The following is a 22,178-nucleotide window of genomic DNA, read 5'->3' on the forward strand; positions in this document are numbered from 1 at the left end:
TTAACTTTATATATATATATATATATATAAAGTTAACTACTACTTACTATTGTACTACCGATACTATTCATTCGTTGCGGTTTTTCACTTATAGTGGGGCTTCAGAAGAATGAAGACATTGAGGAAAAGGACAAGAAACTAAGAATAAAAAGACCAAGAATATTGGGAAAACAAGAGGGAAATGATGAGATAAGAGGACAGGAATGCTGGAAAACAGGATGGGAATAATAGGAAAATCAGAACAGGAATTTTGAGAAAAACAAGATGAATATAGCAAAATGCAAGATGGAAATGTTGGAAAAACAGGACAAGCATATAAAGGAAAAAAGAATTGGAAAGTTGTGAAAAAATGGACAGGAATTTTGAGAAAAGAGGATGGAAATAGGGTAAAAAGACAGAAGTTGGGAAAAACGGGAAAGGAATGTCGAAAAAGGCTGAGAATGTTGGTAAACACGGAGGGAATACTGATAAAACAAAATGGGTTGGTAATACATATGAGAATGTTAGAAAATCAGAACAGGAATGTTGGGAAAGCATGAATAGTGCAAACATGATGTCACTGATGAGGTAAAACATGATGGGAATGTTTGGAAATCTGGAAGACAATTTTGTGAGAACAGGATGGAAATGATGGGAGTGTTGGGAAAACTTTCTGCTCAGAAATGTAAAATCTTACATGAAAAATGCATCATCCATGTCATAAACAGCAGCTGCAGTCAGTTCTGACTCAACGTGGATTTAAAATAAGCATCAGAAGCTCCGCCCACAAAAAGCCCCACCCATTTGAATTCACTTAAAGCATCAAACTTCTTCCTGTTTATCTTCCACCCCAGGAAACTGGATTTACTTCTTTAAATTCCACTTGAAGCTGATAATTTATGAGGTTTAATGAAAGCTGTGATTCAACAAACTGAATTTATTTATTCTTTCGGTGAAAGTCTTTAACATATCAGCTGCTCGTGGGATTAAAACAAACATCAGAAGCCTTTGAAGTTTCCTGTAGAATCCATCAGTTCACCTTCGGTTTTTTTATTAAACTCCTACCATTTAAATATTTTATTTGTTGTTTAACCAACACGTCTCTGATTCGCGACTTGTTTCATCTCCGCTCTCAGCAGGTCGGAGGTTATTTTCTGCTCGGAGCTACAAAAACATTTAGAGTGGAAGTTATTTCAGAGCGCACGCATGTCACAGTTTAATCTTTCACGCTGAAACGACATTTGAAGTAAAATCTGGGACTGTTGACATTTAAAGTCAACTCCATGCTGACAACGTGACATTTATTTACCTCTCTGCTCGTTATCTGCTCCACACATTCGCTCTTCGACATTTTTCACACTTAAAAGCTTTTGGATCTAAATCTGACGCCGAGGGTCACCTGACAGCAGGTTACCTGTGGCAGTGAACGATGTAGGTGCTGGTGTCCTCCCACAGGCTCTTCAGCTCCTTCAGCTTGGCGTTGGTGCTGCTCCTCAGCTCTTCATCTCCGTTCTGCAGGAGGTTCTCCGCCGCAACCATGACCTGGTCCATCCTGAGCTGGCCTTCATGCACCGACTGATGGATTTTCTGCACAAGAGGCAGGAAAACTTAGGACAGGAAGTAAAACGCACACCTGCAGGGGAAACGTCCAGAACACTATCACTTAGATCTTCTCTTCAAACCTCTTGCTTTAAAAAAAAAGAGAAACTGGAGGTGATAAAGCTGTGGTGCAGAAGCTGCAGCTGAGACTCAGGTGGTTCAGAGGTTGTGCATCAATCAGAAAAACAACAAAGAGAGAGGAGGAAACAGGACGATCAGCTGCAGCAGCAACCAGAAGGATCTGATCATCAGAGTGATGGATTCTGGACATGAACCTCCATCATGATGTTCAGAACAAGAACTAAAAATCTTTATGGAGGAACATGAGGGAGAGACTGAAGAACGTTGGAAGTGAATACACAAGAGACACTTTTCTCGAAGTTGTGAAAATAGGTTTAACCCTTAAAAAAACTCCTTAGATCTACAGAAAAGATCCATGTTTGTCAATCAGAAAACAGGATTTAAGCTCCATCGAGATGATTTCTAAAACAGCAGTGTGATGGAAACAGCTGAAAGATGAGGCATCTCTCAGGTCTTTCAGACTTTAAACACACACTGCTGGATCATTTTCTGCCGTGGTACGAAAACTAAAAAGTTAAAAAGCAGCCAAAGTCCAGAAACATTCAGAAAGCCTGGAGATTTAGGATTACTGGAAAGTTTCTACAATCTAGAGTCGTTCCTGCTTCGTTTTCTACCAAATTAAATATGTCCAGAACTGTAAAACGTACCTAAAAATATATAACTCAACTCAGTCAGTGCTGAATAAACACTATGTATAAAAAAATAGTTTGTACATTATACAATTTAAGACATGTAACCAACTGTTTTAGGTACTTTTACACCTTAGAACAAAAAATATATATATTAAATTATCCAACAATGTTCAGTCAGGTCATCTGGACAGTTTTTTCTTTTGTGTTGAGACGTTTTGCCCTTCATCCAGAAGGCTTCATCAGTCTGAGGAAACACCAAACAAAACTGATACTGAAAGTGGAATAAAAACAGTTATGTTGGTGCTAAGATGGTCTCTGGTGCCCACTCTCTCCCTCATCGACAGTCATGTCAAACTGGTTCAAAACAAGCCAGAAGAAGCCTTCTGGATGGAGGGTGAAACGTCTCAGCACAAAATAAAAAAGAAACCATCCAGATGATCTGACTGAATGTTGGATTTTATAACTGGATTATCGAGCATGGACTTTTGTGTATATTAAATAATATTTTGTGGGTTTTGTTCCAAGTCATAAAAAAAACTGATCATTATTTGTTTACTTTAAATTTATTTATAATTATCTAATTTGTCCTTTTTATGTCTTTGTGCAAACGTTGGAAAAAAAAAACCCTCTTATGCTTTTGTTGATAAAGTTGAAGGAACATTTTATATGTGTACAATAGTCCCTCGTTTATCATGGAGGATCCGTACCCTGAAGTCCCGCGATAAGTGAAAAACCATGAAGTAGGGATAGTAGTACAAGTAGTAAGTAGGTTTATTTTATTATTTATACATACATTATATATATATATATATATATATATATATATATATATATAAAGGTGTTTAAAGCCCTTCCCACACTCTTGCAATATTCTAAACAATGTTTCTAAACTCTAAAATCTCTAAAAGAGCACAGAATGTCATGATTTCAGTACTCTGCCACCTGCAAGCACTCTCGGCCACGCCCACTTCTCCGCTCTGCACCGAGATCAGCTGATCAGCTGCAGGAGGAAGTTTCTCCTGCTGTGTGGGCTGCACAAAGGTGCAGGAGGTGCTAAATAATTTAAAATAATTAATTTTAAATAAAAATTCCATGTCGATAGTGTGACTCATCCATCAATCTGCCAATTGTGTCATGTCCAATCTTATTTTGAAAAAACGCAATAGAGCGAGTCCACAAAAAACAAACCGTGAAGTAGTGAGGGACTACTGTAGCTCCTTTGATACAATCTAAACACTGAACTATGCAGAACTTTTTAAAGTTTGTGAAAAATTAATAGAAGTATCCTACATTAATATTTTTTTTTAAAACAAGCCTGTTTGTTGGATAAATGTCCTCTCATAAACCGTCATTTACTTCCAGTTTGGTTCAAAGTTTTAATCAAAGGTGAACTGCTTCTTTCAGTTCTTGGTGTTTCCAGAGTGACTTGTCTTTTATTCCTATCGTTTTCCTCCTCTGGTTATAAATTTAAGTGTTTATAGTTTTGACTGGCGCTCCAGAGAGCCTCTGAAGGGTTCGAACAGCTGCAGGTTGCAGACCCCGGGCTCAGAAGACGCTGCTCTGCAGCAGCCGAAGGTTCAGACTGAATGAGGTGGATTTATCTCAGAGAGTTTGTTGTAATGAAGAACCTTCAGAGCAACTTCTTCTTTTGAGGTCACTGCAGAGTTTTCAGGAACTCTAACATCATCGCACGAATACTTGCGCAGGGTGTCACTCAGGGGCGTGCGCAGAAGTAAAACAGAAAACCAAAACAAACCCATAAACTTGGAAAAGGGTTCTTCTGCCTCGTTTCCACCGAACAGGCAGGAGGGAGAGGTTCAGCTGCAGCTGAAACAGCTCATGTTCTCCTCAGCTGCATGAGCAGGAGACGATCACTCACAGCTGCAGCTCGTTTTCTAACCAGATGCCTGCAGGAGCTGCAACACGTGTGACGACTCCAACATGCCGAGCAGAACGTGAGCCCGGCTGGGAGCGGCTCACCAAAACTCACAACTCAGGTTTTATTTCAGTCGAACTGAATCAACTCAAGCAGAATCAGTTAAAACAGCAGATAAAGTGTGTGAATGCAAATTATTGCATTCAGTTTTTATAAACATTTTACACAATTTACAAAGTTTTCTGGCTGTGTTTTTGTGTCCAATATGAATTAAAAGATCTTCTGCTGCAGCTCGGATCAAGTCTCACCTCTGTTTCTCTCAGTCGGGCCTCCAGGGCGTCGCGGGGACCCTGAGTGTCATCGATGGCCTTCAGCCTCTCCTGGACGTCCTGCATCCAGGTGAGGGCTGCCCTCAGGCAGTCGGAGAACTCCTGCTGGGTCATGACTGGGCCAGAACCTGCAACGGATTGAGGACATGGACAGAGGCTCAGATATTTCAGACAGCTGTGAATCTCTCAGGGTTCATCTGTTATTAAACAACTAAGAAACCTTCAGAGTGAAAATGCTGCATTCTTCTTTTTTTCCTGCTCTCGGTAAAAAACAAAAACTTAAAGTAATTTTCTGCAGTTTGTACAGAAGTGATTAAAAGATGCTCTAAGTTCCATGTGCGACCTTCAAAATGTAGCAGGAACTCAGTGTTCCCTCAGAAGCTGTTAAACAGAAAAGTTAAACTGCAGAGAAACAAAGTGGGCGGAGCCAAACTCCTCTTCTTTTTTCCCTTTAAGAGGGAAACAAATGTGGAGCTGTTTCTTCCTGAATGACTCACTCTGCCCACCGCAGCATTCTTTCTGCTCGTGTTGCCTCCAGCTCTGCAGGATTTCTGTTTTTCACTCAAGACTCAAAATGTTTCTGTCAGGCTGATCTTAGATTTTATTTCTGCTCCTTTTGGTCCAAATGTACTGTAGCTACAAACCGTTCATTGTTGCGCATCGCAGGACGTAATTGTATTTACATTTTTCAAGTTGAAAGCACACGATCTGTATTTATCACATTTTTTAATATTTGAACTCTTCATTATTTTAATGAAATAAAGCAGAAAAAAATCAGGATCATGACTAACGTACCTCGTCCTGTTTCCTGTCTAAAATGAGCATACTGTGAATGCTGCAGGTAAGATACTGACTGATCATAAATACTTTAAATAACCTGAAATATCCATTTAAGCTCTTTCATGTGTTTCTCCAAATTTGGGTCTGAATGAGAGCCTAAACCTGACGTCAGGAGGTTCATCTGAACATAAAATAGATCAGACTGATTCTGATCTTCTGCAGCGGCGGCGATCTCGAGTCATAACCGGAAGTACGGGAAAAAACTACAATTTCGGTGATTAACAGGGAGAGTGACTCAGTCGGTGACGTCAAGTGTGTTTTGACGCAGAAACATCTGTATTTGACTGACAGGTAAACTCTGAACGCCTGTGTAAAACAGTTGAGATTGAACCTCTGCAGGTCAACCGGAAGCAGATTATCTGACAGCTGATTTATCAAAGGTGACCGACAAAAATACACAGCGATCTGCTACCGGGAATCTGTCTGTAAACAGCTCTGATAAACAAAAAAACAGTGGTTCTGCTTGTAAACAGCTCCCAAACAAACACAGTAACACTTACAGTTTCAGTTTCCGGCCAGGATTCCGCCTGTTTGAAGAAGACGGAAAAGTTCACGCAGACCGGAAGTGGAGCTTTGAGCTGCATTCAAGGACCGCTCGGAAAGGGCATTGACACTGAAGCTGTTCGTAGTACAGTACAGTAATGAAAGAAGCAAATGCTGTGACGAGTTTGTTAAAAAAATAATAATAATAATAAATTAAAAATAGAAAAGTAAAGATGAGGGGAAATGGATTCGCAGGAACAAGAGGGAAAATAAAAACTAATGATATCAAATGAAAATTAAAATAAAATGCATTTTCACTAGTTAACAATTAAACCGATGAAAAGCATCATATTTTATTATGAATGTTTGAAACAAAGTTTATAAACTCAGTAATGCAGTAATACAAATGTGTTTTCACTCATGAATAAAATTACAACAAAAAATGTAGATTTTATTTACATATATATTACTTTATGTATTTTATGTTAAATTTTATACAGTATATAGAGATTTACTGTTGTTGTATGCTGTTTTGTTTTATTTCTTGCCTCATTTCTTGTCTTTTTTATATCTCTGTTGATATGAGAATTCCATCTGTTTTGAAAGAATAAAACTGCATTTCTATTGTTTAATTTATTACATTTACGTGTATGCTTTAAACTATACGAAATAAATGTATTAGTTATTCTGTTCTATTAATTTTATTTTGTCATTTGTTTTTGAATAAACAATTCTTTATTTAGATTTGTTCACTTCTTCTAAAACTATATTGTAAGCTTGTGTGACGCTATAAATAAGCACTAACATTGTTACTTCTCTGGGTCAAAGGACTTAAACAGTTTGCTTAGAAAAAGAGAAATACAAAAAGTAGGTAAATCTTTTAAATACCATATTAATAACATAAGAAAATACATAATTAAAAAACAGTGTACAAAAAAGCACAACTGAGCTATTAAAGACATGTAAAATAAATAATTTGTACAGTTTATAACTTTAATACCTTTAGATTTATTCTTGGTTTTGCTCTTTTTAATAATCAGAGCCTTCATGACAATTTTTATTTATTTTAACATTTCATACAATTTTTGACAACGCAAACAATTTTGTATAGTTTAAGATTATCTGTTTTGCTATATTAAACTACTGATCTAAATCATTTCTGTGCTCATATATGGTTCCCAGGCTACACATTTTATGACTGGTTTAAATTTTACTCTACAACAATAAGTTTATGGTTCACATGATTCTCATATTAGATAAACTGATCCAGGTCCAGTTTTCAGCAGGAAATGGAATACATCAACTGATACAACATCTGCTTGATGTTAAAACCTGAGTAACATGAAACTGATGAGTGTGGAAAAGGAAGCTTAAAAACAGACAGTTTTATGTTCATGATCACATTTAATACATCTTAGTAAACACAGAAACATTCATTAGTGTCAGATTTAACCAACAAACACACATTCAGTCAAACAGCTCAGTTTCATAGTGAGGCGTAAAATCGGTCCTCAGAAATACAGTTCAACAGCTGCACTTTTAACATCTGATCATCTGTTCTAATCAACTCTCAGCTGTTGATTTGAGAAACAACTCTGCTCAGCTGAAAGCAATCAGAGGTGGTAAGACTTGCAGAGTCAGAAGATTCAAACATGACTGTGAGACGTTTAAAGACTCCTCAGTTTGGCGTAAAATGGAGCTCTGTCAGAACATCCTGCCAGCAGCTCAGCTCTGCAGGCTGAAAGATAAAAGAGGATGTGGAGCCGCAGACAGATGTGGGGCTGCAGACAGATGCAGAGCCGCAGACGGATATGGAGCCGCAGACAGGAGACAGATGAAAGCTATAGACAGATGTGGAGCTGCATACAGCCGTGTAGCCACAGGCAGATGTGAAGCCAGAGACAGATGTGGAGCCGTAGACAGATGTGGAGCCACAGACAGATGAATACCTGCAGACAGACATGCAGCTGCAGAAAGACATGTAGCTGCAAACAGATTAACAGCTGCAGACTGATGTGCAGCTGCAGACATGTGAAGCTATAGACAGACGTGGAGCCACAGACAGATGAGTACCTGCAGACAGACATGCAGCTGCAGACAGATGTACAGCTGCAGACTGATGTGCAGCTGCAGACATATGTGAAGCTATAGACAGATGTGGAGCCACAGACAGATGAGAAGCTAGACAGATGTGGAGCCACAGACAGATGAGAAGCTATAAACAGATGTAGAGCCGCAGACAGATGATTACCTAGACATGCAGACAGATGTGCAACTGCAAATGTGCAGCTGTAAACAGCTGTGCAGTTGCAGACTAATGTAAAGCTTGAGATAGATATGGAGCTGCACAGATGTGCAGCCGCAGACAGATGCAGAGCTGCAGACAGATGTGCCACCTCAGATGTATGTGCAGTCACAAACAGATGTGGATCCACAGACAGATGTGCAGCCGCAGACAGCAGCTGTGAATACATTGTCATTTTTACGAGTCGATAAAAACAATTTGAACATTTTGAAAGTCGAATATTTTACACAAAAACAGAAATGATTTTATAAAACTGATTTTCAATTTCAAAGTGGATTTAATGAGTCCAGCTGTGTGAATAAACACTTTTTTAAATTGTTTTTAATAATTTCAAACTGGTGAGTTTGTTTTATCATAGAAATGTTTGCAGCCCCATCAAAGCGAGTTCATCTAATCAGGATTAATAAAGCTTCAAATGAACCTGAGCTAAACTGAACTCACAGCTGGGGCTGGTTTCCGTGCACGCTCGCACGTGCATGAATGTTGACGAAACACTTAAACCTTTTTCTGCTGTGAATATGGAACATAACAAAAATCCAGCGATGTGTGTATTTATTTATTTAACTTGTTTGGTTTGGGTTTAACCGGACCGGACCTGAGAACAGAACACTTCCTGGTTCTGTTCTGGTTGTTTGCACAAGAGCCTCAACAGTTTTCATGAAGAACAAAGAGACACTCCAACAAACTGAGTGTACAGCAGCATTTAGTTGGATTATTTTTTAGTTTACCTGGATTAAACTGTATTTATTTGGGGATTATTTTCTCCCTCAGAAATAATCTGCAGTCTTGAGTTGTTACAGTTTTTACTTCAACTTCAGCTAATCTGGGGGATAAAGCTGATTTGATTCCAGGTTCCTCTGCTCTGTCGCGTTGTGTTTGTCTGTTTGTTTTTTAGGGGAGGTTATCGGTGCATTTTATTTATTTCCACAGTGGATCGTGTTTCAAGGTTTGGTTCTTTTCTGGTTTCTGTCGTCACTCGGTAAAAACTTCCTCTAACAAATAGCAAAGTGAATCCTGTCAGTTTTCGCACACCGAGGCTGAACCCAAACATTCATCTCTGAGTTTACGGTTGGTTCTGGTAGCTGTCGGGTGGAACGATGAAGAACATTCGAGCGGCTGCGTGAGGAAGAACAAATCAGGACGCAGATTTCAGTCAGAGACCTCTGAGTGTCCAGAGGTTCTGCTGGACTCCCGCTGTCCATCTGAGTGATGTTCATAGTGTTGGACTCTTTGTCCTCCTCCTGGACCTCCTCGTGTCCCTCAGCAGTAAACCGACCAGTAGATCAGGTTGAAGAAGATGTACGACCCGGGGAAGATCATCCGGGAGTATTTGTCGATGGCGTGTGTGTTCTGGATGATGTTGAGCGCTCGCAGACTCTTCCTCTTCTTGATGGCGGCCGACTCGCTGCTCATGGACAGGTGGACCACCATGTGCTCCGACTTCTCGGGGACCTTGTGCTTCTCTTCGAGTTCGTCCTCAGGAACCATGGGCTCCTCAGTGTATCCGGCCAGGCTGTTAGTGTCGGCCTCGCTGTAGGTGCCGTCCAGCATGGTCATGGTTCTGGTTTGGGAGATGCTGCAGGTGCAAGGCAGCGACTGGTAGGAACAGACACACAGCGGGGTGAATATTACTGAAAACACATTCATACCCGACAAACACTTTGAACTGTGTAGATACAACCATAACTCACCTGAGATCAGCTATAATCATCTGGCAGCAGCTAAAACTCATCTGAGATCAGCTAGAACCCACCTAACAGCAGCTGTAACCTATCTGACAGAAGCTAGAACCTGCCAGAAAGCAGCTGAACACTTGTGAGCACAGCTAGAACCCACTTAAAATCAGCTGAACCCACCTAAGATCAACTATGACTCACCTACGTTTAGCTATAACTCACCAAAGAGTAGCTGAACCCTTGTAAGAGCAGCTAGAACCCACCTTGGATCAGTTATATCTCACCTGAGAGCGGGCCCTCTCCCTCATCTTGCGCTCGCGGCGGTCCTGGACCGTGGACAGATAGTTGACGGCAGCATACTCGAGCACAGAGAGGAAGACAAAGACAAAGCTGACCCACAGGTAGATGTCCACGGCCTTGATGTAGGACACGCGGGGCATGGAGGCGTTGACCCCGGTGATGATGGTGGACATGGTCAGAACCGTGGTGATACCTGCACACGGGTCATCACTGAGTTATAAATAAAGTCCAGGAGCTATGTTGGTATGAATCGGTTCCTCCAAATGTTTCTGACAGGAGTTCTACTCTACCTAAAGAGACTCTGGCCGGGACGGCCCGCCGGTCAATCCAGAACGACACCCAGGACAGCATCACCATCAGCGTGGCAGGAAAATACGTCTGCAGCAGGAAGAAGAAGATGTGGCGCCGCAGCGTGAAGTTGATGTAGAGACGATTATACCAGCCTGCAAATGCACACAAACAGAACCGCACCAAAAGGTTTACACAGAACAGACCCAAGCCGAGGCTTACAGAACCAGCCGAGTCCTGCTGCAGGCTTTTTGTTTCTCAGGCATCTCTGCTCATTCATTAACGGCAGCTTAGACTTTGGTTCAAAAAGATGTCAGACGTTCTGATTTGCGACAGATTTTTATTTCACCAAGTCTTGTTTGTGAAACAGCACGACACCAAACCATCAAATATTCATCAAAACCCAACTGAATCGGTCTGGTTTGTTGTTGATCGCTGAAGAATTTCTCTGTTTTTCTGTTTGTTTTCTGCTCGGATGTGGATTTTTAGAACCAGACGTGACTCCAGAAATTCAAATAAATCAATTATTTTTAACAAAAACCTTACATTTACTTTATTTTATCATTTTAATTATGTTGTCAAAGTGAATTAATATGAAGAAGAAACAAATCTCCATTTGGCTAAATCGCAGTTATTCCTGCAGTTTATGTTTATGTTGTAAGTAGAAAGATTCTTATATCTTCAAATTTAAATAAAAATTTGATGAGGTATCAGCTGAGATGCATCTCCATTACATATTCCAAACAATAACAGATCACCGAGATCTCATGCAAGGCAGCAGATGATGTGCATTTCATTAAGGAGGGTTACTTTTTTATATTGCTCCACAAGCTGCTGGCAGCCTCCTGCAGAGAAGACGTGGCGCACCTACAGCCTCCTGCAGAGGTGAAAATCAGCCCGACGTACCTGTGCTGCTGTAGAAGGCCAAACGAGACGTGGTGTGGAACTTCTGGATCAGGAACTGAGACAGAGAGATTCTGTCGTCGGTGCTGAGCGACTCGTCTCCGCTCTTCCAGTAGAGCATCAGGTCCTCGTCCGTGTAGGCATCTGAAAAACAACAGGCCTTATTATTCACCATATTTATTACCTCCGTTAAGGAGGTTATCTTTTCGCTAACGATGGTTTGTCTGTCTGTGCACAAGATGGTGCTGAGTGACCCCGGGGTCCTGGTGGAGGTGTGTCACCTCCAAGTGCTTCTATTTGTTTAATGTATTTATTATTTAATATATTTAATCTGAAGTATTTTCACAGATTTGACAACACTGCAGCTTCAGATCTGCTCGGAGTCAAAAGTAAATTTTTACAAAAAAATGCAGCAAGAATGCTGAAGAAGCTGAAACTAACTGGTTGTACCTAAAAGCTGCAAAGCACTAGCTAAAAGTTAAAGTATTGAAATAGTAGCAAAATGCTAGCTTAAAGCTAAAAGTAGCAAAACACTAGATAAAATTACTAATTGCTGGTTAAAATTAAAAGTATCAAAAAACTAATTTAAAACTAAAGCAGTAAAAGAAGCAAAATATTAAGTTAAATCTAAAAATAGCAGATTACAAACTAAAAGTAGCAAAATGCTAGACAAAAGCTAAAACAAAAGAAAACATTGGCTGAAAGCTAAAAGGCAAAAGCAAAAGTAGCACAATTGCCAAAAACTAAATATGTAACTAAAAGTGAAATGTAGCAATAAGCTACATCAAAGCAAAGTGTAGCAAAACAGTAGGTAGAAGCAAAGCAAAAGGTTAGTTAAATTTTAAAGCAGCAAAATGTTCACTAAAAGTCAAAAGTATCAAAAAGCTAGCTAGAAGCAAAAGTAGTGAAGGGTTAGGGAATGTCTGGTCTGTGGCTCGTACTTCTCATGGTAAAGCCTCATGTTTGAAATGTTTGGCTGCTTGTGGCCCGTGTCCCCCACACCTGTGAGGCACTCAAGCACTGGGTGTGGTCATGGCCCACACGCCCGTGATTGGTTACGTTCAAACTAAAAACAGCTAATTACTAGCTAAAAGTAGCAAAAGATTGGCTAAAAGTGGCAGGAATCTAGCTAAAAATTGAAAACCAGTATAGCTGGAAACTGATTTGTAAAATGCTAACTCAGGTGTCTGCAACTGGGCAAAAACTATATTATTTTTTTCCTTCTTTACAAGAATTTTGTTTTTTATTTGGTCTTAGAGTGTAAAAATATGAATAAATGTTCAAAATCATTAGATATTTTTAGTTTTATAAAATAACCCTTACTGTCCAGAAAAGCACCCTCCAACAAACTTAAAGTGGTCCATGGGCCACCAGTTGAGAGTCCCAGTTGCAGCAGGTATTGTAGCTCCGGACACGTTTAATTTAGTGGTTTAGTGGTTTAGGTTGCAGACCCCTGGGTTAACTAAAGAGGAAAAGTACGGTAGCTTAAGAAGACACAAACAGATTCAGTTTGCTGAATTAGATTTCAGAGAGCAAAGTTTATAAATCACGATGGCTCAGTGGTTAGGACTGTTGCCTCACAGCAAGAAGGTCCTGGGTTCAATCCCTAGTTGGACCTCGGGTCTTTCTATATGGAGTTGGCATGTTCTTCTCATGCTTGCGTGGGTTTTCACCTAAGACCAAAAACATTCATGTTAGGCTGCCTTCAGGCCCAGGCCTCCCTTGCAAAAGAGATCTGTGATCTCAATGGGATGTGTCTGGTAAAACAAAGGTTAATAAATATTTGAAGGAGATCTCCGTCTTTAATGGAAATGTTTCATTAAATGTCTTTAATGGAGAAAGTGTTTGTAAATGAACGTAAATATTCAGAAAATTATAAAAGTTACAAAATATAAAAATCATATCACCCATCTCCTGAATGAGCTGTGTTTTCATATAAGAATGAGTAAAATAGGTCAAAGTCTGCAGAAATATATTGTTAAAAAACATGCATAAAAATTAAAAACAGAAAACCAGCAGTGAAAGATGACTCAGCAGTGATCCAAATCCTGAATCTGTTCAAAAATGTGAGAAGAATCAGAAAACACTCAAAGGACACACACAAACTGAACCACTCAGAGGACATTTTGTTCTTAAACCAGAGTTAATGGAGCCGACGGAGGACGTCTGATGTGACGAGTCACTCCTTCACCACCTGCTGATTGCTTCTGTCTGCAGTGCAGCTGAACCCACAAGAAGGTTTGGGGTTCTTCAGGGAGTTCCTCGGTCCTCAGAGGAACCCTCAGAGATGTTTCATCAGTTTCGAACAGAATGTGGCTAAATGTGAAAAGGCTCAGATGTTACAGCAGAAGAAGCCTCCAGGCCCGTGCATGAATTGTGCACGTCCAGCCGAACATCTACAGCATCCTCAGTCATGGTGTTTGGATCTTGTTTGTGGTTAAAGATTTTCTTCTGTGCTGTGGAGCTCATTAAACATGTGAAGGTCGAACCCCCTGCTGTGAGCTGCTCTTCTCTCCAGCTTGAATTCCAGCTTTTATCTCTGCTTTTGGTAAATTTCACGCCTCAAATCTTCATCTTCAAACTTCTGCTGATGTTTTGAAGCTGCAAACAGTTCGTGTGGGGAGGGGGGGGTCCTCGGTGAAAGGGCCTGCGGTGGCTGCTGGGAAACTGTTTGAGGTGTCGAAAATAACAACGTGAAACACAAAGTTTGTCTGTTAATATGAAAAGATCCCCATTCTGATGCTGGTTCTTTAATATGAATTCAAAGGTTTAGCGTTTCATGAAGGAATGCATATCACCCGCCACCTTTAACTCAAGTTTTTTTTTTAAAGCTTCTTCTTCTTCTTCTTTTTAGTTATCCTCCTCCATCTCACTCTGTCCTCACTCCATCTGCCTCCATGTCCTCTCTACCTGCATCCATGTATCTCCTCTTTGTCTTTTTCCTGACAGCTGCATTTCTAACATCTTTCTACCAGTATACCCACTGTCCCTCCTCTGGACATGTCCAAACCATCTCAGTCTGGCCTCTCCAACTTTATCTCCCAGTTGTTCAACCTGTGCTGTACCTCTGATGATGTCATTCTTAATCTTATCCATCCTTGTCACTCCTAAGGAGAACCTCAACATCTTCATTTCTGCCACTTCCAGTTCTTTCTCTTGTCTTTTTGTCAATGCCACAGTCTCCAGACCATACAACATGGTCCCACAACTGTCTTGTAAACTTTTCTTTTGAAATTTTCTGACACCCTTTTGTCACAAATCACTCCTGAAACTTTTCTCCATCCACCCCATCCTGCCTAACATCCTTCCTACCTGTCTCTCTAATTACTGTTGCTGTAGTAGCCCGGTCATCTTGAAGCTCTTTCTTATCACTCCGAGTCTTTAACAGCCCCCCTCTGAATTTCACACATTCTTCCTTCTTCATCTTCCACCATTTGGTCTTCTTCTCTGATTGTACTCTTTTTCTCGTCTCCACAACAACAGTCATTCTACACACAACCATCCGATGCTGTTTGGCCACGCTCTCCCCTGCCACAACCTGACAGTCTCCAATCTCCCACATGTTTCCACTTCTACACAGAATGTAGTCGATCTGTGTACTCCTGCCTCCACTCTTATAGGTCACTCTATGTTCCTCTCTGTTTTGGAAATAAGCGTTGACTACAGCCATTTCCATTCTCTTGGCAAAATCCACCACAATCTGTCCTTCCTAGTTTCTTTCCTCGACACCAAAACTACCCATCATTTCCTCATCTCCTCCGTTTCCTTCACCAACATGTCCATTCAGGTCTGCTCTGATCGCCACTCTCTCCTCTCTGGGAATACTCTCTTATTTCATCTAGATCTTTCCTAATTAAAATTTATCTTTCTCCTCCACATCACAAACGGCCTGTGGAGCATAACCACTAACATTTAACATCAGACCTTCTACTTCTACCTTCAGGCACATCACTCTATCTGACACTCTTTTCACCTCTACTACATTCTTTGCCAACTCCTCCTTCAGGACCACCTCTACTCCATTTCAATCCACACCATGGTAAAACAGTTTAAACCCTGCTCCAATGCTGCAAGCTTTGCTGTCCTTCCACTTTGTTTCTTGGACACATAAGACATCTACCTTCCTTCTCTGCATCATGTCAGCCAACTCTACCGTTACCTGTCATTGTCCCCACATTTAGAGTTGCAACCCTCAGTCCTACATTCTTCACTTTCCTCTTCTGCCTCTGTCTCCTGACACGTTTCTCTCCTCGTAGTCTTCGACTAACAGTAGCACAATTTCTGTCTGCACCCGTTAGTCAACAGCACCAGTGGCGGTCATCGTTAATCCGGGCCTCGACTGATCTGGTATGGTATCGCTTAGATGAACTCAGAGGTTAGTTTTGACAAAAACTGTTTTACATTGGATGTCCTTCCTGACACAACCCTTACCATTTACCCAGGCTTGGGACCAGCACAAGTGATACACAAAGCACTTGGCTAAATCCAAGAAAATCCATGTGGAAGCCTGAGTCACCTGATGAACCTGTGTTAGGCTGGCGGTAGTTTGTGCAGGTAAAAAATAGGCCAGCAACCTTTGTTCAGCTACTTTGTTTGTTTTCATAGGTAAACAAGCACACATATTGGCATCTAGGTGCATATTTTACTTACAAACCTTAAATTTAAGGAGTCAATATAAGAACATGGATTTAGCTTCACTTGTGATTTTTTTTTAATCATGAGTTTGTGATAAATACCTCCAAACTAAAAAAAATATGTAATGTTGTTATTGAAAAACTTTATTGTAAAGGTTATTTCACAGTATACCACAAAATATTGTGCAATCTGTTCAACCTCAGCAGATTTTAGCTCAATGTCTGTAAATGTGACAGAGTTGGGGGGAGGGGAGGTTGTGCCATTTTGAATTGGGTCGACTCCAATAAATACTTTCGGAGAGTTTCATTAAAATAAATCCAGTAGTTCATGAGATATTTTACTAACAGGGAGTTAACTCTAGCAGTTGAAGTTAGTGTCAGTTTTTTCAGTCTGGTTTTAGTTTTTACATCTTTGTTTTTAAATTAATATTTACCTTGTTGTCTCTGGTGACCTTGTTGCTTTAGCTGTAAATTAAACTGGATCAAACACATTTTTTTAATTCTTTTTAAAAGTGCTTTCATGAACAAATTTGACCTTGAAGTAAAATTCCACCGCAGCGTCTTTCTTCTGATGACTGAACTTCTAAATTTCCAGATTCTGTCTTAGGTTTTGATCGAGTAGACGTTTTACTTACAGCTCTCAAGCTCCAGCGAGCAGGTCTGAGAGTCCAGAGGGAACCGGCTGAAGTCCATGTTGCAGGCAGCCGTCACCGTGACTCTGGTCAGCAGATAAAACAGACAAATGAGAAGCATTTACACAAAAAAAAACTAAATTGATTTTGTATTTTCTACTGCTTCAGTCAGAAAATGATCAATAAAACCAACAGAGATACAAAAATCACATGTAAATGAAAAAAAAACTAAAAAAAAAAAATCAATAGTCTCTTTCCTTCATCTTTTTATAATTTATTTACAAATATATCTGCACTTGTTGTTGCAGTACTCATGTGACTCCAGAGGGGGCGCTTCAGCCCAAACCAGCCTCCTGTCAGAGGATAAACAGCTGTTCCGTTATTTAAACCCTCAGCAGCAGTTTAAAAAAAAAAAAAAATACAAATGAAATAAAATCCTGCCAATTCAGAAATTACCATCATAAAAAAGTTCAAAAACTTTAATCACAGACAGAGCGAAAGGTCCGGCCGCTCCCATCAGGACAAACGTGTAAACATATTTTCTGCATTCGAAACTTGAGTTCTTATGATTTATCTATAAATCTTTATAGACCACGATGCACCGGGGCGTGGACCGGATGGAGCGCCCTGACTCCAACATCCTGTCCTGTTCACAGAATTTCTGTTAGTAAAATATTTAACAGAAACTGATTCTGCTGTGGATCTCCAGACTGAACGGAGATTTCCTTTTTAAATATTTATGCTCTAAGAGCAGCAGCAGCATTGAAGCTAAACAAACTGTTTATTATTATTGTTGTTGTTATAACTAATAATTTCATTATTATTACTTTCATTCCTAATATTTTATCAAAATTTATCATTAGTGTGTTTCTTAGCAAAATATTTCATAAACAACTGCATGAATTTCAATGACATTTTCCATAAAGTAATTTCTGGAAATCATCTTAAATTGTTGACCTTTTGGAGTCAGCCTGATCCAATATGGCTACCACAGATAATCAACCTCAGCGAACAATAAAAAGGTTATAAATCCGTCAGTTTTACAGATATGAAGCTAAAATTTGGTGTGGTGATAGCAGAGAGTCATTCCCAAGACATACTCCAAACACAATGTGTTGGATCATACAAACGCTTAAAACTTTGGTATTAATTGTAGGAGTCAACGCTTTCTGTCTGTTAGCAAAATATCTCATAAAACACTGGATGAATTTTAATAAAACTCCCAGAAAGTAATCATTGGATGTACATTTACGACTGATTAACTTTTAGAGCCAGCTTGATTCAAGATGGCCGTCACAGCTAATCAACCTTAGCAAACACAAAAATGGCTACAGCTCTGTCAATTTTAAGCGTATCAAGCTAAAATTTGATGTGGTAGTAGCTGGGAGTAATTTAAAACACATAGTCCAAGCACTTACAGATTGTGCAACACCTTCTGACATAATACTAGTTTAAAGCTCAAACATGAAAGGTGTTTGCTAAGCCTTTATTTACAGTTGTTTTCTTCGGACAAGTTTCTTTTTCTTCTCTGATATTAATTCATATTTATTATACTGAACGATAATTTACTGCTACAGCTGCAGCCTGTGATGTGTCGTGAATACGATGCAATAAAAACGGCCGCAGCTGCTCTCAGATTTGCTTCCTAACGGTTTCTATCAGGAAAAGGAGGAGACAGATGTCGGTTCTCAGAGAGAAAGACTCCTTCAGCTCTGACTGAACTGTTGGTGCAGCATCCAGATGTGATTATGTGATGTTTCATGATGAAGGGAAGATGATTTCAACAAACATACCAAGTCAGGCTGCTCTTATCGTCTTAGAAAAGTCTTCAACTGAGAAAAGACAAATACAAAGACTGCCTGACGATGATTAATGAGTCTTCTTAGAAAAGTTGTAGACGCATGTTAAGTCACTTATCAGCCAGTTGTGTTTTAAAAACTTTTATATGATGAATTATCAGCATTTGATCAAGAAGTTAGAAGAAATGTAGTACTTGAAGAAAATAAGCACTTCAGATTTTATTTCTTCAGGTCTTTGTCAGAAGTGGAGTTGTGCATTATGGCACAGACTCTGGTTCCTCCTAGATGACAATAACATGTTTGTTATTCTAACCTGGTGACATTTCAGTCTCGTTTGTAATTATTTAGACTTTAAATGACACTGACCTCAGACTGTAGAGCACGTGTCCGTCAGGATAGACGCGCAGCATGATGTTGTCGGTCGTCGTGTCGTGGATGAAGGACCTCTTAGAGTGCACAAAGAAGACGTCAGGGACCCAGATCTTCTTCACCAGGCGACCGTCGAACGTCATGCTCTTGTTGGTGCTGCTGCTGAACGACAGACGCTCGTCCTTCCAGTAATGTCTCAGGTACAGCGTCATGGTGAAGTCCTGGTGGGGGGGTCACAGAATAAATGTGAAGGACTGCTGGAAAGACGGGAATGCTCATGATCCAATAAAAAGTCCCATGTTTCCCCATCATGCTGCTACATTCCTGACAACATGGAAGTTTTCTTACCATGTCCACCTCCGAAATGCTGTCTAAACTCTCCACCTGGACATCCACTCCAACAGGGATGGCAGGACCTGCAGAACAGACACCGGATCATAAGCAAACCTAAAACTGCCCAAGTTATTTTAACCAAAAAATCAATGAGATTCAGACTGACAACTACACACACAGAGATCTGGAATCTGACAGATTTAATAAACTTAATGTAATGTCTAACAAGAGAAATTGCATTTCCTACGAAAAAAAACATTGTGAATGCTTATTGCTGAAGAAATTGCTGAAAAGCAGCTGAAATTAGCTAAAAACATGCTGATATGTAGCTGATATTGAAGAAAAAGCCTAAGTTAGCAGAAGAATGCAGAAATAACACACATTTGCCTAATTAGATTTACTTTGTAAATAATGATCACAAAAATAAGGAAATTAGCTAAAAAAAAAAAAGAAGCTGGAATTAGCATAAAAAAAGCTGAAAAGTAGCTAAAAATTTCTAAAAGAAGCTTAAATTACCAGAAGGAAGTGAAGATAGTGCATTTTTCTGAATTAGGCTGAAAACAGTTGAAATGAGTACAAAAAATGTGGAATTAGACAAAAAAGCTAAAATTAGCATCAAAAAGCTAAATAGAAGCTGAAATAGCAGAAAAGGCGGAAACTTGCAGAAATAAGCAGAAAGGAGCATAACAAGCTGAAATTAGCAGAAAGAAGTTAGAAGAAGCACAGAAATGTTTTAGTTAGCAGAAAGAATACGAAAGGAGCACAAAACAGTTGAGAAAAAAAACAGCTTAAAGTAGCTGAAAGCAGCTGAAAAAATATTTGAATTTGCACAAGGAAGCTGAAAGAAGCTGGACCAAAAAATGTGAAAGGAGCAGTAAGATTCGAAGGATCCAAAATGAGCTCTGTTAATTTCCTATGAGGAAAAAAGGCAGAAAAGGCTAAATGTTTCATTAAGCTAAAGTTGCACCAATCCCAAAAGTCAAGCACCCCTCTTCTGAATGAGCTGAACGTTTTGATATGTGATTTGTTGAAGTAGCACAAAACTTGTGGAACGAGAAAGATGCTGGAAAAACATACGGAATAAAATGGATCTCGATAGCGTGAATGCTTCATGAGCTTTCACACTATACTTTAACAAACACATAAATGGCTATAATTCAGTCAGTTTTATTCAGCTCCACTTTGGTGTGGCAGTAGCTGAAGCTGATCCTCATTAAATACTTTGAGTACTAACAGATTGCATGAGATCTTTGTTTTAAAACTTTGGGATGCAAGTCAACAGATGATATGCATTCCATCAAAAAAATGCTAGTTTCATTGTTTTTAATATGCCACAGAAAAATTCTCCACAGTATTTATTAATCAGATGATCTGAGAGCATCAATCAGGTCACAAAGTCAGCTCCAGACTGTGTTTCTGAGTTGGAAACAAACAAAAAAAACGGATGAATAAATGTATAATAAATAAATAAATAATAAGTAAAAGCAACAGACATTAAGGCTCGGGCTGATAAACTGTGTCTCTAACAGAATTTAAATAATGATCAGAAAGGCCGTCTGCAGTTTTTGGGTCTCTCCTCATCTTTCCGTCTGCTCAGAGTTTGTGGGGTAACAGCTGTGGGATGGCGGAACAGATCGGTGCTAATCTGAGCTGCAAACAGAAAGAACCGCCTCCAGCTTTAATCTGCAGCCGCCGGGCCTGGCGTGCAGCCCGCAGAGCTACGATCAGCCACACCGAGTGACGCCAGCAGCCCCTCAGAAACAAAGCTGACCTCCACAGATGGTTTCTGGGTGTAGATCACGCTTCGACTGCCATCGAGCTCATTGGTACTGATCCATTAACAGCACAAGGAGTCTCACACAGACGGGAGGAACACACCAGTCTGTTCTGATAACACTTCAAATTCTGAACTGGTTTAACAGTTTTAATCCCAGCAGGAAAAATAAATCGGCTGCTCTGAGTTTGAGTTTATCTTCACAGTCTAAACGGAAGCAGCAGCTGTGACAGCCCCGATGATCTGAACTGTCACATCCACTCGCTTCATTTAGGATATGAGCTTCAAACAGGGAGATAAAAATAGGAGGGAATTTGTGCATTTCAGCGATGCGTTCACGGCCCTCTGACCTTTTTATTAAGGCTAAAAGATTACAGAGCGCTCAGTGGCAGCGCTCCCACACTGGATGTGCACGAAAACCAGGAAAACTGAGGGGACTCGTAGGCTTTTCAGTCAACAGGAAATAAAAATGAAAGAAGTTAGAACCAGAAAAATCTGGTTTTGTATGTTTGGGTTTTAGTAATAATTAATAAATCTCAGCCATCCAGTCAAAAGTCTCCTGTTCCACTATTTAAATGCAAACACAGCAGTAATAATGTAAACTCAAGACTCCATCCAGTGCATGTGATTACAGGGCAGATTGATGCAGAACAGCTGGTGCTCAGCAGGAGCCATGGTCGACTTCCAGCTCCATAGATTAGGATGCTGATAGTGTCGGCGCAGCAGCAGAAACCCCACAGGAGGTGCATGTTGATTTTAGCAGCTAAAGCTCTGGCACTCTGTGGAGTTTCCTCTGCTTAACATGAAGGGACTCCGCAGCTAACAGCCAGGACTAACCTGTTTCAGGTCAACAACTCCTGCTGTTTGCGATGTAATAATGATGAGACAACCAGCTGTAATGTCTGCTCCATGCTTGTTCTGGTATTAAGAGCTCACAGTGTTTAAACATGAGTCCTCATGTTTTCAAACCTGTACAACAGGCTGTCCATGTACTGAACACCACCACTTCATCTGAAGCTGTCGCTTCAATCACCAAGACCTCATACCAGGATTAAGACCAGAAAACTTGGTCCTACACAAACACCTTCATCTCCAAGACAGCTGTAGAATTCAGGAGGAAGACTGATCTGAGAACACCACTGAGGAAACACCTACCCCACCTTTGGCTCTTCAACACTTTTACTATTTGGAGGAAGCTGAAAAGAAGTTTCAGAATATCTTCTCATATGGATGAATGGATAGAGGGACATACGGACTGATGGAAGAAAAGATGGATGGATGAACAGAAGGAAGGAAGGAAGGAAGGAAGGAAGGAAGGAAGGAAGGAAGGAAGGAAGGAAGGAAGG

The 22,178-nt window shown here is 40.1% G+C and overlaps 2 protein-coding genes across 2 annotated transcripts in view; both read right to left on the bottom strand.

Moving 5' to 3' along the window:
• syne3 (spectrin repeat containing, nuclear envelope family member 3) overlaps positions 1 to 4,850 on the bottom strand; it is a 15,716-nt gene extending 10,866 nt beyond the window's left edge. Inside the window, exons 1-3 of the mRNA XM_037695299.1 lie at positions 4,717 to 4,850; positions 4,476 to 4,624; positions 1,394 to 1,566 (exon numbers count right to left, since the gene is read on the bottom strand). Of these exons, the coding sequence (XP_037551227.1) occupies positions 1,394 to 1,566; positions 4,476 to 4,624; positions 4,717 to 4,738 (344 nt within the window). The 5' untranslated portion in view covers positions 4,739 to 4,850. The remainder of the gene's footprint in view (positions 1 to 1,393; positions 1,567 to 4,475; positions 4,625 to 4,716) is intronic.
• Positions 4,851 to 8,906: 4,056 nt separating this feature from the next.
• gabrr2a (gamma-aminobutyric acid type A receptor subunit rho2a) overlaps positions 8,907 to 22,178 on the bottom strand; it is a 21,271-nt gene continuing 7,999 nt past the window's right edge. Inside the window, exons 3-9 of the mRNA XM_037695003.1 lie at positions 19,074 to 19,141; positions 18,723 to 18,946; positions 16,561 to 16,643; positions 11,295 to 11,435; positions 10,391 to 10,543; positions 10,085 to 10,293; positions 8,907 to 9,720 (exon numbers count right to left, since the gene is read on the bottom strand). Coding sequence (XP_037550931.1) covers positions 9,385 to 9,720; positions 10,085 to 10,293; positions 10,391 to 10,543; positions 11,295 to 11,435; positions 16,561 to 16,643; positions 18,723 to 18,946; positions 19,074 to 19,141 — 1,214 coding nt within the window. The 3' untranslated portion in view covers positions 8,907 to 9,384. The remainder of the gene's footprint in view (positions 9,721 to 10,084; positions 10,294 to 10,390; positions 10,544 to 11,294; positions 11,436 to 16,560; positions 16,644 to 18,722; positions 18,947 to 19,073; positions 19,142 to 22,178) is intronic.

The sequence above is a fragment of the Nematolebias whitei genome, chromosome 21 (assembly GCF_014905685.2).
Source record: "Nematolebias whitei isolate Nwh7 chromosome 21, NemWhi1, whole genome shotgun sequence".
Taxonomy (NCBI): Eukaryota; Metazoa; Chordata; class Actinopteri; order Cyprinodontiformes; family Rivulidae; genus Nematolebias; species Nematolebias whitei.